General features: G+C 39.0%; 2 protein-coding genes across 4 annotated transcripts; both read left to right on the top strand.

Annotated features, from left to right (window-relative positions):
* The first annotated feature begins 701 nt into the window (after nucleotides 1–701).
* On the top strand, nucleotides 702–5796 carry uba3 (ubiquitin-like modifier activating enzyme 3). Of its 2 annotated transcripts, none has more exons than XM_035522544.1 (17): nucleotides 702–752; nucleotides 1485–1599; nucleotides 1693–1773; nucleotides 2030–2112; nucleotides 2250–2330; nucleotides 2460–2503; nucleotides 2606–2670; nucleotides 2909–3064; nucleotides 3394–3496; nucleotides 3753–3866; nucleotides 3975–4028; nucleotides 4248–4284; nucleotides 4437–4518; nucleotides 4625–4725; nucleotides 4832–4895; nucleotides 4974–5028; nucleotides 5213–5796. In XM_035522544.1, exons 2-17 carry the CDS (start codon nucleotides 1486–1488, stop codon nucleotides 5299–5301), a joined length of 1323 nt encoding a protein of 440 aa, XP_035378437.1. In that variant the 5' UTR covers nucleotides 702–752; nucleotide 1485; the 3' UTR covers nucleotides 5302–5796. The 2 variants fall into 2 exon arrangements, with proteins under 2 accessions (XP_035378437.1, XP_035378436.1); XM_035522543.1 differs by having other exon boundaries at nucleotides 717–784.
* Nucleotides 5797–6821: 1025 nt separating this feature from the next.
* Nucleotides 6822–12337, top strand: LOC113575480 (chemokine-like protein TAFA-4). 2 transcript variants are annotated; one of them, XM_027007013.2, is made up of 5 exons: nucleotides 6822–6907; nucleotides 7688–7787; nucleotides 9022–9177; nucleotides 10238–10362; nucleotides 12254–12337. In XM_027007013.2, the coding sequence occupies exons 2-5, from the start codon at nucleotides 7688–7690 to the stop codon at nucleotides 12272–12274; spliced, it is 402 nt and encodes a 133-aa protein (XP_026862814.2). In that variant the 5' UTR covers nucleotides 6822–6907; the 3' UTR covers nucleotides 12275–12337. The 2 variants fall into 2 exon arrangements, with proteins under 2 accessions (XP_026862814.2, XP_026862813.2); XM_027007012.2 differs by lacking the exon at nucleotides 12254–12337 and adding an exon at nucleotides 11170–11261.
* Nucleotides 12338–14698: the final 2361 nt, after the last annotated feature.

Below are 14698 nucleotides of genomic sequence, written 5' to 3'. Positions count from 1 at the left end.
AAAAGAAGGTTTGCGTCACGTTGGCATTTTTCATTTACTGCATTCATATTCATGCCATCTCATGTGATAGAGCTCTAAAATATCAATGTTTCATGGCCTAGGACCATAAAAGGGTTGAATACAGCCTGACTATAAGAAAAAAATAACCAGGCCTATAAAGTAATATATCTTTTAACATGATTACATTATTTTAAACCTGATTTACAGTCTATGTTCCATGCACAGTACAATTTATGCTTGATTTAAATTGGACACTATAAAACACCATTTATGTCAATCATTTTTAAGTGCCAGCAGAGACTTTTTTAGTCCGTGAATGGTCCATACATTTTACTAGGGATTAGAGATTAAATTGTACATTCTCATCACATTTGTTTTAGACTACCTGAGAGTATTACTGTAGTAAGAGATGTAGAGATATTCAAAATTGTAGTAAAGTAAAGCACTACTGTTCCCCAGCTGATGAAGGACCTCGGTTCGGACAAATAAAAACTCCGACGAAATTCTCAAAGTTCAACTTGAGTTTAAGTTCGACCCAGTGGCAAAGCATTCTGGGAAGGCATGGAACGGTGAAAGCATAAAGTATGGCGGATGGGGAAGAGCCGTAAGTAGCATTGAATGAACGATATATTTGTGGAACAAATAATGATAATATGTTGATGACTACTCTGTGATATTTGAGCGTCATTGAGCCTTCTTTTATTCTCTCTTTTTAGGAAGAAGAAAAGGAGAATAGAGGAGCTGACTGAGAAGTTAGTGATGAAATGCTAAGAGCTGGCTGCAGGTTTGAGTATTGCACAGCATAGGGAGTGTGAAAATTCATCCTCTTTCACTTAGATAAAGCACATCCATTTAGTGGAAAAATACAGAATGCGGTTCGGAAATGTAGAAACCGTAAGCCGGAATGTAACCGATGAAGTGTCTTGTATTTGCGATTGCGCTTCATTGTAACATATTAGCGCGCTAATGGCTAACTAGCGTAGCTAGCTGGCTATATGATATCGGCACAAACGGCACACAAAAGGCCCATGATGTGGTTAAAGAGAAGTAAAGAAACCAAGACTCTCTAAAGTGGTGATGAATTTTCACATAATGTTCTGTAGCCAAAATAGCTAGCCAGCTTATCTGCAGCAAACCTCTTTGGAAACCGATGTCAGTTTTTGCCTTTGTTGTCATTTGTGTTATTCTGTTGCCCCAAATAAATACTAGCTAGCTAGTTAGAGCTAGTGCTAGTGCTAGTCGCGCAAGCTATCGTTGTACGTCGGTTACAGTTTGCCGAATTGTAAAAGGCGAATTAATATTTTTGCAGTGTTATAAGTTAAAAATGTTAGTGCTGTTCACTGGAAATGCTTATGTGTCATTGCCGGTAAGAACAGCCGTGGCCAATTACGCAGTGACGAGATCTGTCTAACCATTAATTGGTATGTGGTTGTTTTCCTGCTTAAATGCCGTTTGATATGTAGTGATTAGTTTTTGCTCTCCAGAATGGCACTGGATGTCGGCAGCAGTGGAGACTGGGATGGGCGATGGCGTCATGTACAGAAGTTTCTGGAGAGATCTGGGCCCTTTACACATCCTGACTTTGAACCAAGTGAGGAGGTGAGCCACTGAAATTTTAACAAAGTAAATTTGATTACTTTTGTTAACCTCTTTAGTTTTGGAATCGCTTATTTCTTTGCCATTTCCTTTAAGACGCTCCAGTTTTTGTTGGAGACATGCAAAATTCTTGTCATCGGAGCAGGAGGTCTTGGATGTGAGCTGCTAAAAAACCTGGTAATTGTCTTTAAAAAAAAAACAACAACAACAACTTGGAAATATCCTGTCTGAAAGCTGAAAACATGTTTTCATATCATGCAGTGCAATGCAGGCAATTGGGGTTCCACTTCTGAGTTTGTAGATTCACGTAACCTAATATTTGTTTGTCGTTCATGTTTGCCTTTAACTGGAAAGTTGGAAACATATTAAATTAATTTAAAATGGCTCATTAATTTGGCTTAATTTTTGTTTTACTCGTGTGCTCCTTTTTCAGGCACTGTCAGGGTTTCGTCATATCCATGTCGTAGACATGGACACTATTGACGTGTCCAATCTGAACCGGCAATTCCTCTTCAGGCAAGGCTGCAGTCTGTTCACCTAAATAGCCAGTACACTCTCCAGGAGACCACAAGGATTGGAGTTTGTTGCCCTTGTCATTCATGAGTTTTAATACTGAGCTTTGTTTTCCCCTTCTATGTATTTTTCCTTCAAAGGTCTAAAGATGTTGGGCACCCCAAGGCAGAGGTGGCAGCTGACTTCATAAACAGTCGAGTTCCCGGATGTCATGTTGTACCGTATCCTCCATAACGTGACCATACTGAATATTGAAGCAAGCCATATTGTTTGATTTTATTTATTTATTTTTTATTTTTTTGTATGCCAGTGGTGGGTTTCTTCACTTTGTTTCCTTAGCTTGTATTTAGGCACTTCAAGAAAATTCAAGAGTTTGATGAATCCTTTTACAGACGTAAGTTCTGCATGCAAATGGTTTTCTACTTGTAATTTGCTTAACAAATATTGATTTTAAGAAGTAGTTCTAGACTAATCTTGTGGTGTCTCAACTCCACAGAATTCCACATAATTGTGTGTGGGCTGGATTCCATCATTGCTCGTCGCTGGATGAATGGAATGCTGGTAAGTTGTGCTTTTGACATTCGCCTGACATCTCTGTATCTACAAATGTTTCAAATGAGCTAAGAGTAGAGTGCTGTTAGAGCCCAGAGTTCCACCTAATGCAGAAGACCTTACATACTGTGACTGTCCTTAATGCAGCATCAATGACACAATGGCCACATGACCATTTCACATACACAAAGTTGGAATTTCTGTGTCGTGCGTTCATGACTTGACTGTTTGTGTGGGCTCTCCTCAGTTGTCACTGCTAGTTTATGACGATGGGGTTTTGGATCCTAGCTCCATCATCCCACTGATTGATGGAGGTACAGAAGGCTTTAAGGGGAATGCGAGGGTCATCCTGCCTGGAATGACTGCTTGTATAGATTGCACACTGGAGCTGTACCCTCCACAGGTACTGCAGTTTCCTCCTTTATGTAGGTCATATTTAACTGTATCCTAATACGTCACCCAAAGTTGTCATCAGCAGTGTGAAATGCCACTATCTTTATACGTTATTTGTGTAGGTACATTTCCAAAGGTTAAACAGTCTTGTATGTGGAGGTTTAGCTCCGTCTGTGCTACTATGTTTACTATCAATATATAAAGGAAGGCTGATGCTGTAGTTTGTGCTTATTCAGAAACCCTACCACTGTCATGCATCCAAAGCTCAGCCCTTTACCAGCTTCTAAAGTTTATACCAGTGAGAGTGAAATATATGTCTGATTCTTGGATTTGTTCCAGATTAATTTTCCCATGTGCACTATTGCATCAATGCCGCGGCTGCCTGAACATTGCATTGAGTATGCAAGGATACTACAGTGGCCCAAAGAGAAGCCATTTGGAGGTACACATGAGCGCTCTCACTCGCAGTACCTCCATTCCTAGCCTGTTGGTACTGATGTGCTTGCCACTTTGCATTGAAAGGGATTGGTACCCTGATCAAGAAAGTCTTGCATATGACTGCCTTTATAGAAATAAGTATTGAACTGAAGCTTTGAAATATAAGCTCGGCACATCCAGGAGTACTGAGAAGAGCAGAAGGAGTTGCTGAAGCATAGAAATCTATTTAAAATCCTTAAATGTGTGACACTTGTGTGTAGATGGTGTAGCTCTGGATGGTGATAACCCAGAACACATTCATTGGGTGTTCCAGAAGTCCCTCGAGAGAGCAGCTGAATTCAACATCATTGGGGTCACTTACAGACTCACTCAAGGTAAAACCCTAAAAATTCTAAGTATTGAGTTTCCAGTTTCCTGAAATGTTGCATCTGTAGTATCCCATCTGTGATTGACTGACTGGATTTCATGCACTGGTGTTTCAGGAGTGGTCAAACGTATCATCCCAGCTGTGGCGTCCACCAATGCAGTCATCGCTGGTACGGTCCCAAGCAGAGAGAACACAGCTCTGTTGCTTGTTGCTCACTATGTCCCACTGTTTTAAACCCCCCAAATTAGGAGAGCGCATGCAATCATGAAACCTTATATTGCTTAAATGAGCACACCGTAAATGGGCATGTTTGTTATAAATAAATGCCAAAATGCAGTTCATGTTTAGGGTGTTGTGCTTGCTAAATCGTATGTTTGTTTATTTACAGCTGCTTGTGCTACAGAGGTTTTTAAGATTGCTACAAGGTGAATCTTTTCTGCCTTTTTGTCCTCTGCTAAATGAAACAAATTGTAGCATTTATGAATATACAGTAACTTTACAAAAGGTTGCTCTCTATATGTTTGGATATCATTAGATATTTGTGTTAGTAAAATTAATTTGTTTCTGACTCTTTCAGTGCTTATGTTCCTTTGAATAATTATTTGGTGTTTAATGATGTGGATGGACTTTATACTTACACCTTTGAAGCCGAGCGAAAGGTAAACGTGACTACTTTGAGTATTATGTTACCACATTGCAATTTAGGTCACCTCATGGATGTCTATTGGTGAAAGGTGTTATACATTTGTCATCTCTTTCCAATAGGAGAATTGCTCAGCATGTAGCCAGGTTCCCCAGAAACTACAATTCCCACCGTCGGCTAAACTACAGGAAGTACTGGAGTATTTGACTGAAAATGCCTCTCTGTGAGTACAACAGGATGTCTTAATAAAGAATGCCTCTTCTTTAACTGATCCCTGAGAGCATGGTCACTGGTAATTTAAGTGGATGATGTTGATTGATTAATTTCAGACAAATGAAATCTCCTGCTATTACTGCGACTCTTGAAGGCAAAAATAAAACTCTCTACTTACAGGTAAGTTGCCATTTCTCGCCAAATGCTGTATTTCATTTGAAAATGAATGTATTTTCATGTGAATTATTGCTTGTCTAGACAGTTGCTTCAATTGAAGAAAAAACGAGGCCTAATCTCTGCAAAACTTTGAAAGGTGAGCTCTTGTCTGTCAGGTTGGACTTCATCTGTTTTCATAGTGAAGGAATTGAACAAACTATACATTCCATTTCCATTACTTGTCCTCTAAAATTCCATTTATCTTGCATTTAAATAAACTACAAGCTTCCCTTAGACCGAAACATGTTCTCATCTTTGTTTAATTGGTTGGATTTTTCCAGAGCTGGGATTGGCTGATGGGCAGGAATTGGCAGTGGCTGATGTTACCACCCCTCAAACAGTCCTGTTCAAGCTGAACTTCACATCCTAAACACAGTGTTGAACCCCTTTAGATGAACCCCTTAGATGAATACTGCAGCAAAAGCTCTCAACATTTACTAGTGACTGCTTATCACTTACAAAAAGATAAATATTAGCTATAATTCATATTTAAGTATAAATTTTATTGTAATGTAAATAAGGCACTTTGCTGATTCTGGATACACTTGTAATATTTTGGTTCTGTGTATTTATCCAGTCACGCAGAAAGCTCCTTTTTATTTTAGGTTTCTCACTTCAAAACTTATGCTTTTGTTTTACTAACCAAATATATAAAATATGAGGCTGAAGAAGACATTTGTCAGCGCATACAGTATTCTGCTCTGGTGGTAAAGATTTGTTTGAACACTGACAACAATGCTAGTCTGTTTTTATCAGAAGCTGGTTTTGTTTATCTGATCAAATGTGTATATATCAATAATCACTTGTATGTCAGTAAACAAGCTCTGTAAAAATAAAACTTAAAAGTTCTTGAATGCTTTCACAATGACAAAGCTGTGGTAAAACTTGCATATACAGGTGCACATTATTTTATTTATTTATATATACACACTGTGGAAACCTATGTCTGAAAAATTGTATGGTCCGCACATAAAGGGTGGCCTCAAAATATCACTTGTCAGTGTCACACTAAAGGTTCTGCTTGGGCCCAGGACTCTGCTATCCATGGTTCTGAAATACCTTTAAAGCTGGTGTATCTCTCAAGCAGTATACTCTTGGAAAGTAAAAATATCTGAAAGCTGCAGTATGTTAGAATTACAACATCTTATAATTGTTGACCAAGCCGCAAAGTAAAAGATTAGCCTGATCCTTTATTTGTATGCTGCCAATCAACGCAAGTAATCTCCTTTGGAGTAATAAAGGAAGAGGTCTGCTATAGTTCGGGAGCAGATGGTTTCTTGATTATGTTTGTACTTATGGATAAAGCCTCACCCTTGCGGGTAGAGAATCAAACTGGGCTTCTGTTTCGCCCACAACCAAGAGGAAAAGGTGAGCTGTGGTGCGCTACAAACGACCAAGAAGAACCCAGCTCTCCATTCCCTTTTGTATTTTCATTTAATTGCCACTATTGGGCTTCTACCTACACAATAGGCCTAATTGTTTTCATAGTAATGATAGAGGAAAATATTTTAGATGAAATATAAGGCATAATTATCAAAAGAAATCCTGAACACTCCGTTAGAAGATGATAATCTTGATAAATTTACTTAAATTCTGGATAATTTTCACAAAATCTGTTCGAAGAAAATAAAGGTTTACGTTCCGTCTTATATATATTTGCTTGGGGCAAATATAAATATAAGAAGATTATTGTAGATATTTTAAATTAGCATTGGAGCATATTGTTATAAATATTATAAATAATCTGCTTTTATTTTCATCACTTTTCAAATGTTTCCAAAACCTCCGCACAGCGGAAACTTCCGGTACGTATTTCCAATGTTACGGGCTCTGCTTCCCAGCAGGATAACAACACTTAACGGAATTTTGACACCACTAGTCAAGTCGATGTCAAGGTCGTAAACTGAAAGTGGGACAGCGGACTAGCGTGATCCTCGGGGAACTGTTATTTTCTCAAGTATCTACCTCTCAAAAAGGTAAGGTCTATGTAAATCTAGTGTGTTGTACAAAGAATGTTCTGAATGTATCATAATTACCTGTGTTCATAGAACAAAAAGATCGGAAAACTTTTAAAGTGTTTGTCAGTTTGTGATTATTGATACATCGAGTGAAATGTAGATCTATACGTTAAGTGTCAGTTTGCTGGGCTTTGAAAATTACAAGTTCATTGTCGAAACGAGTTCTTTAGCAGATACAGACTGGAGTTTTCCACTCCATGACATATATCGCAGAATACCATTTTTGAGCTACCTGGCAGGACAAACCACAAATTATGCTGAGATTTTAGTTTTAAATCAGATCTCCATTTTCCGAAATTCCTGTTGCGCGACTTCCGTTGCTAATTGACTATTTGACCCTATCAACTGGCCAGTGATTTATCTCAGGAGGAGGGGCAGTAGAAAATGAATGGAATGAATGTAGCTACAGGATATCAGTGGGTGGCGAAGTAAGGAGCAGAGGATGGAAGATCAGATTAACCCTAGGGCTTGAGAACATGATTTGGCAGTGGTACTAACACTAACTCTCTCTCTCTCTCTCTCTCTCTCTCTCTCTCTCTCTAGCTCATTGAGAAACACCGCACTTCTTCGGTGTAGGTTTTCTAGATATGTAAAACTTTATATATTGTATTGTTGAGCTGAGCTCAAAACTGATGTTAGAAAACATGCTTTGCAAATTAAAATTCTCTATGCAACGCCTAATAACGTCCAATACATTATATTCCTATCGCCCCACCCCCACGTCCAATCCAAAAGTAGATGAGTGAAAAGCTGTTTCTGAGAGCCCTGCTGCTGGGTTTGTGGGTCCTCTGTGCTCAATCAGTGTCCAGCGGCAACCGAAGCTCCAGGGGACAGCCAGGTGTGTGCTCTCTCTCTCTCTTTCTCTCTCTCTCTCTTTCTCTCTCTCTCTCTCTCTCTCTCTCTCTCTCTCTCTCTCTCTCTCTCTCTCTCTCTCTCTCTCAGGACTCATTACACATTACACCTGCTGGACACTCAACAAAGCGTCCCTTTGAGAGATCATTCAGACCAGCACTAATTACTACTAAAGAGCTATTTGCAGCTCAGCCTCCGCGAGCCTCTACAAACCCACTACAAACCATGAAATCAGGAGGTGGCTACATTTTTTTTCTTGAGCATTGAAGATGCCTTTATAATGACATAGAAGATTATTAGCAACACATACCTTGTATCTATACTCTAGATACATCAAACGTCTTTATGCATTTTATGGATGTATGGGTTCAGAGTGTAATTCCTGTTGACAAGCAAAGTTTGTCAGTCACCCTCTACCTCAATTATCACATGTCACTTTCTGACCAGAGGTCCAGTACTATCCACATATTAAATCGGAGGTAGATGTTGATGTGGTGTAAACAGGACTGTGGGTGTTGCACTGTTATGAGTGCACCAATCACATTCTGCATTGCTGGAATTTTTGCATGTGTCAAATAAAAATAAATGTATCCAACAACAATCTTGTGGTCAGAAACTATCCACTGATAAAATATAGATGGATGACAAACACAAAAAGCAACAGATGCTAGCAACTGTAGTCTGTACATAAACAATGTGTTTTTAATAAAGTTGCTTTTATTAACGTGGATGGTAAGTGTGTTTCTACATTTGAGGTTTAGTATTTGTTAGATCACGGTTGAGTTACTTACACAGCTTGTAAAGTGAAATCTGTTTCACAGCAGATGTTCTGAGACATCTTTTGCTGCTACTGTTTTTCTGTCATCTTTTTTCATCATTTGATTCTACAGCAAGGTGACCCTTGCCTGAAAAGTAGGTACATCATGTTAAAAATTTCTGTGACTGACGAATTTGTTTCAATACCTCAAAATAAAACCATAACAAATGTAGAATAATTCGAGACTTTCTACTTAGTTTAACACATTAATTCATACCATGTGCTCACTCTAGAATGCTAAAAAAAGATTATGCGCATCTAAATACATTAGACTGAAAGCATACAGCTGGAAGGTACACACTGATCTGCATATCTATATTATAATAATTCTCTCTCCCTGCTATCTGTCTGTCTCTCTTTCTCTCACTCTCTCTCTCTCTCTCTCTATCTCTATCTCTCTCAGGTCATTCTGGAGTGAAGGCGGGTACGTGTGAGGTGATGGCTGCCCATCGCTGCTGCAATAAGAACAGGATCGAGGAGAGATCTCAGACAGTGAAATGCTCCTGCCTGTCTGGGCAGGTGGCGGGGACCACCCACGCTCAGCCTTCCTGCGTGGATGGTAGGCTATCACACTTCTCTCGATGAAGCAATTCTGGACATGAAGTCAAGTCACCGAAAAGCCTCGCGAGTGAGTTTCCTAAAGAAGTGAAACTTAGCCTCGCAGTCTTCAGGTTTGGTTTTCAGAGAGAGAGAGTTCTGTTCTCTCTAGACTGTCCAGAAGGGGGCACTATTAAATCAGTGGTGTGAGGCTCAGCATTGCTGAACACTTGCTCTTCTCACAGAGGACTGTCATTGAAATAATGCTAATTTTAGACATAAAGGTCATCCGGCTTTTAGCAAACAATTACCGAAGACTTCCTGTTTTTTTCTTTGTTCAGGCAAAACCATGTTAAAATCTATTTAAATTTACATTCTCTCACAGATTCAAAATGTTTCCATTAGTTTCATTAGGCTTTGTTCAAGTCATCATGCCGACCTGGAATTTAGAAAAGTGGAATTTCAAAATGCCCTCTCTTAGAAATAAAAAGTGTTCTGCCTCAGTTTCGTTTAGGACTCGGCCATGGTTGTACAAGTGTTATAGTTTCACTGGTCTCCTAGAGGGCACAGAGCAAACAACTGCCACTCATGTAAATTATATGTGTGTGATCCAGGGCACACACACACACACACACACACAGAGTACTGTGTCTGTTTCTTCAGTCTTCAGTCTGTGGAGATGTAACTAAGAAACACTTGATGGTGTTCAGCTGAGACTCAAAGAACTGTTAGACAAAAAAGGTTTGTGTGTGTGTTTGTTTGTGTTTGTTTGTTCCCATGTGTGTGTGTGTGCGTGTGTGTGTGTGTGTGTGTGTGTGTGTGTGTGTGTGTGTGTGTGTGCGCGCGTGCATTTTTTGTAGCTCTATTCTCCAGACTGCTCTGTCTTTTTCAATTTACTGATTTAATATAGCTGTTTACTGATTTAATATAGCTGTTTCAGGAACATTTCTTTTATTCAGTCCAACTGGAGATAGAACAGTCTTTACCTAATCCTTCATTCTCTCTCTCTCTCTCTCTCTCTCTCTCTCTCTCTCTCTCTCTCTATCTATCTATCTATCTATCTATCTATCTATCTATCTCAGCATCTATTGTGAGTTTGAAGTGGTGGTGTCAGATGGAGCCGTGTTTGGAGGGTGAGGAGTGTAAAGTTCTGCCTGACCTCACCGGCTGGTCCTGCACCTCTGGGAGCAAAGTCAAAACTACCAAGGTGAGCCAGCTGGTGTGACCCAGCCGAGCTCTCCAGCTAGAATCCATTTCCCCTCTACCCAGTGATTTCCTTGGAGCACACATGCTAAACTCCAGAAGTACACAACATGATGGAACTCTGCGATCATGCACAACTGTGACTCGTGTCCTAAATATCCGATGTAGACTATGGTTGCCGCTGTTGATACCAGTATGTATTTCAGACTTCATGGTGCTTCTCAGCAGTCGAACACTTAGGGCTATAGTAATATTCCAGAGTGTTGGCTGTGTCTACTGTGATTAGGTTATGGGCTTTTTTTTAATCTCTGATTTTTTGCTCTTCTATTTTGTTGCATAGGTGACGCGATTACACAATAACCTGATGACTGTCCTAATACCTATAAATCTGTCGAACTCTTATGCCTTATAACTATGGGTTATCATGAACACCTACTCCTGTAGGTATTGCAGAGGGTTTGAAATCAGGAGTTGAAAGAGACACACACGAACACAAATGGATAAATGTATGAAGAGGGCACTGTATGAAGAAGTTATTTTAAGAGAAGTTAAGTAAACACTGTTCCACTGTGATGACTTCAGAATTTCTCTTACCATATTTGGGCTTTAGAAATGTTGGATAATTTTCTTACAAAAAAGAAACTTGCAAAACCAATTTTGATAGTCAAGGATTTGCCTTAGATGGCTTCACAGACTTACATATGCGTCATATGAAATTCAGTTCCATTGAGGCATTGACCTGGAAGTGATATGTTTGGGAGGTTCTGATATCCTTCTTTCTCTCTCTGTTTTATCCCTATATACACAACAGAATTCTGTCTGTGGCCCAGGATATCTTTCTGTGGTAATAATATCCAGACACACATACACGTTGGTCCTCTATATTTTATCATAAGACTAGTTTGACACACTAGCTGCAATGTTTGAGGAAGCAGCTAAATGTGGAAGTCTGCAGCCAAAAAGCTCTGTTTGATATGCTAATCTGAGTGAGAGCAGCAGCAGAAAGTGGGTGTCAAAGCTGAAGCTATTTATCTTATTTGTTTTATTGGACTTTTTCAGTGGTCATCTTGTGCTTGTTTAACGCAGTTTTAGGTGACCAAAAGTACAACCCAATCAGGGTGTTTGTATGTTCTATTTTATAGTCTGTGTTAGTGTGCTTTGGGGGTAGTGTAAAATGCAAAATTTCACAAATGTTCTCAACATTCCCAACAGAGATTACAGCCAGCATTTTGGAAAAAGTTTTTTTGTTGTTATTTTTACCTACCTCCCTGAGTTTCTCAATCAAGGCTATTTAAAATTAAAATCACACATTTTATGAAATATTTCACACAAACTCTTTGATCTCCTATATGTTATATCTGACAACCTGGCTAAGGGAAGATAAATCGGGAAATACTTAAAATGAATACATATCAATTTTAATGATATACAGTAGAGTAATTGTTCTGGATGTAATTGTAGGAGGCTGTATATAGGTCTTAATGCATGCTGCATGAGCAGCCCTGGCGGGGGGGATACCCTGGCTCTGGGGCGTTTTAGTGGAGATAAAGCGAATACAGTACCTGCATATAGACCAGCAGGAATTTAAATCCTGTTGGCATTCATAATGACGTCAATGGCTGCACTTTTGCTCTCTGGTGTGAATTGAAATGTTAATTTTCTTCACATTTCACACTCACATGTGTCACTCGTGTTTGAAAATTAATTAAGTGACCTCGATCTGATTGTATTCTAGAATTACTTGCAAATGATTGTTTGTTTCTACACACTTGAGAGCAATGTCAGGTCAGAGTTGCTGGGACTGGAATGTCATGTATGCATTTCTCTTTACATTTCAGAGCTTATTCAGGCAGGAAATTCTGACTGGCAAGATTCTGTTTGTTGTTTAATTTCAGCTGTCATCCCTGAAATTGTGACTCATTACTGCACAGATCATTTCTTTCTGGTCTCTCCACTGAGTAGTCAATTGAAGATGCTGTGACCTTGAAGATGTTGGTATGTTGGCAGTTAAAAAACTAAAAAAAAAAAACAACTACAATAATTATTGTGATGGAATGGTGTAAACAACACTGCATGTAGTGGCAGTGTCTCACTGAACGCTCGCAATAGCCTGAGATGCGTTTGTGCCTTTAACAAGGTGTTTATACTCAAGCTATTCCAAGGAGACTGTCCTTGTTGGCCACTGGAAGTTGTTTTTAACAAATAGTGTCAGTGCAACACTAATCCTGCACACCTGCCTCTAATTATCAGTTGCTTCTGAAGACCAATATGGAAGCTTTTTGTTTATATGAGGCTGTAACAGACTTCCATTTGAAATGCAAAAGCAAGAAAATACCTTAATTTTATTCAGTTTGAAGTTGCTGTATAGTTCCTGATGGTTCAGTGACTCTCTGCTTGGTCATTAATAAATCTGAAAGCTGAACTGTGTGAGCAGGTATGGTACCAGTTTTAAATGAGAGTTTATGGTAGCGATTGTGCCTTAACTAGGAGATTAAACTATACTCAGCACATGAAGCTACACTGAAGTTCTCGCAGCAGCAATGCCAAAGAGAAGTCAGCTTCCTGGGAGGATAAATTGTCTTTTTGTCTTTTAAAGATAAAGTCAGCTCATTTATGGCTATACTAACATATTAGCATGTTCAACATGTTCATTAAAATAGCTGCATTGTCACTGGATAACTACTGTAACCAGAAATCAAAATCAATTCACTTCTGCCAATGGGATGAATAATTTAATTAAAACAGATAAAGGATAATTATGTCTAAAACTGCCCCCTACTTCCTGCTCCGGACAAATCCATTTAAAAACTGTTTAAAAGGCTTTTGCTTGGTGGCTCCCCAGAATGTACCGTAGTAGAGTACAGTGCGGTTTAGATGACTTTTGCAATCACACTGAAACATTACAACATTGACACCATTGTTCTAGGAAAGAACACCTTAAGCAACTACTATTTAGAGTGCAGCATTCAGAACATAGCCTAGTTTTTAGCTTAGTCTCTATAATGTTAGAAAATCCACCGGTACTTCAAACATTTGTACAAACACCCTATTTTTATGTGTAGCCATAATTTATGCACAGTTAAGGAATACACCACATCTCAAGAAATAAGAGGGATACAATGGATGATGCACTGGTCTTTTATTTTCCACAATGTAAGCTCAAATAAGAGAATACTGACTCCTTTTTTAATTTATTTATTTTTTGATGTGTAGATAGTAATTTGTCTCCTCTGATTTTCAGCTGTTTGAAAAGTGGCTAAAGGTGTTTGTGAGGAAGGGATGTTCAGGCCCCTGCTCCCCAGCGTGGAGTGTCATCAGTGTGGTGATCTGTATTCACACGGGGCCTAGGAGAGCAACTCCCCCTTCATGCCGATATCAACACCAGGGCTCCTATGTGCTAGGCTCCCTGCTTATCATGCTCATGGCTACACAGTCAAAGAAAGAGAGAGAGAGAGAGAGAGAGAGAGAGAGAGAGAGAGAGAGAGAGAGAGAGAGAGAGAGAGAGAGAGAGAGAGAGAGAGAGAGACTGTGTGCGTGTGTGAGAGAGAGAGAGAGAGAGAGAGAGAGAGAGAGAGAGAGAGAGAGAGAGACTGTGTGCTCTGGTTCCTGAATGCTTCTCCTTGGAAAGGACTTTTTTTTTTTGGAAACGACATGGGAAGATCCGATGAGGCACTGGGGTTTTTCACTGTCCTTCAGTACTATCCACGTTTCTGTGTCTTAACATCAACTGATGGATGCACATAATTATCTGTCCTCTGATTTGAACCTGTTAATTTTTCAAACCACCAAGACCCAAAGAACACAATTATTAAAAACAGTGGTGTAACTAAACAGATTATAAACTGTACTGGAGTTACTATTTTGTTTTGTTTTTTGTATTGTATTTTTATAGGATTTGTTTTACTGTTTGTTAGTGACATTAATGTTACAGTTACAGACTAAATCTGAAGAAAATTTTTAATTTGGCACTGTAACTTTCTTTAAACTTAATTACAAACTTTTTCTAGATGCCCTAGGGTTATATAGAATTTATGCTGTATGTGCTGATCTGAAATTGAAGATAGTAACTGGTTGACCAGAAGAAAAAAAAAAAAAATTCACATTTCAACAGCTGTTTAATGAAGGCAAAGTTCTAGAGAGCTGAATGTAAATTTGATTGAGCATTTAAATGTCATGGTATTTTATATCTGCACGCAGCAGCAGATTCCTATCAGACCTCATTGGCTTTGATATAATGAGTCTGAGGGATTTTTACATAGATATGGTCTGAATGAAGCTGCATCGATATATCATTAGGTAAATGAACCCAAGGAATAGCTAAATCATCTCATTTACGGACT

Source organism: Electrophorus electricus, chromosome 24, assembly GCF_013358815.1.
Source record: "Electrophorus electricus isolate fEleEle1 chromosome 24, fEleEle1.pri, whole genome shotgun sequence".
NCBI lineage: Eukaryota > Metazoa > Chordata > Actinopteri > Gymnotiformes > Gymnotidae > Electrophorus > Electrophorus electricus.
Note: the sequence above shows the minus strand (reverse complement) of the source record. Positions and strands in the feature narration are given on the sequence as shown.

Excerpts from the sequence above, each read along its gene's own strand:
- LOC113575480 (XM_027007012.2), top strand. The coding sequence starts at position 7,688 with ATGAGTGAAAAGCTGTTTCTGAGAGCCCTGCTGCTGGGTTTGTGGGTC. Across the intron at positions 7,788-9,021 it reads AAGCTCCAGGGGACAGCCAG|GTCATTCTGGAGTGAAGGCG; the intron begins GTGTGTGCTCTC and ends TATCTCTCTCAG. Across the intron at positions 10,363-11,169 it reads GCAAAGTCAAAACTACCAAG|AATTCTGTCTGTGGCCCAGG; the intron begins GTGAGCCAGCTG and ends TATACACAACAG.
- uba3 (XM_035522543.1), top strand. The coding sequence starts at position 765 with ATGCTAAGAGCTGGCTGCAG. Across the intron at positions 1,600-1,692 it reads ACTTTGAACCAAGTGAGGAG|ACGCTCCAGTTTTTGTTGGA; the intron begins GTGAGCCACTGA and ends ATTTCCTTTAAG. Across the intron at positions 3,867-3,974 it reads CACTTACAGACTCACTCAAG|GAGTGGTCAAACGTATCATC; the intron begins GTAAAACCCTAA and ends CTGGTGTTTCAG.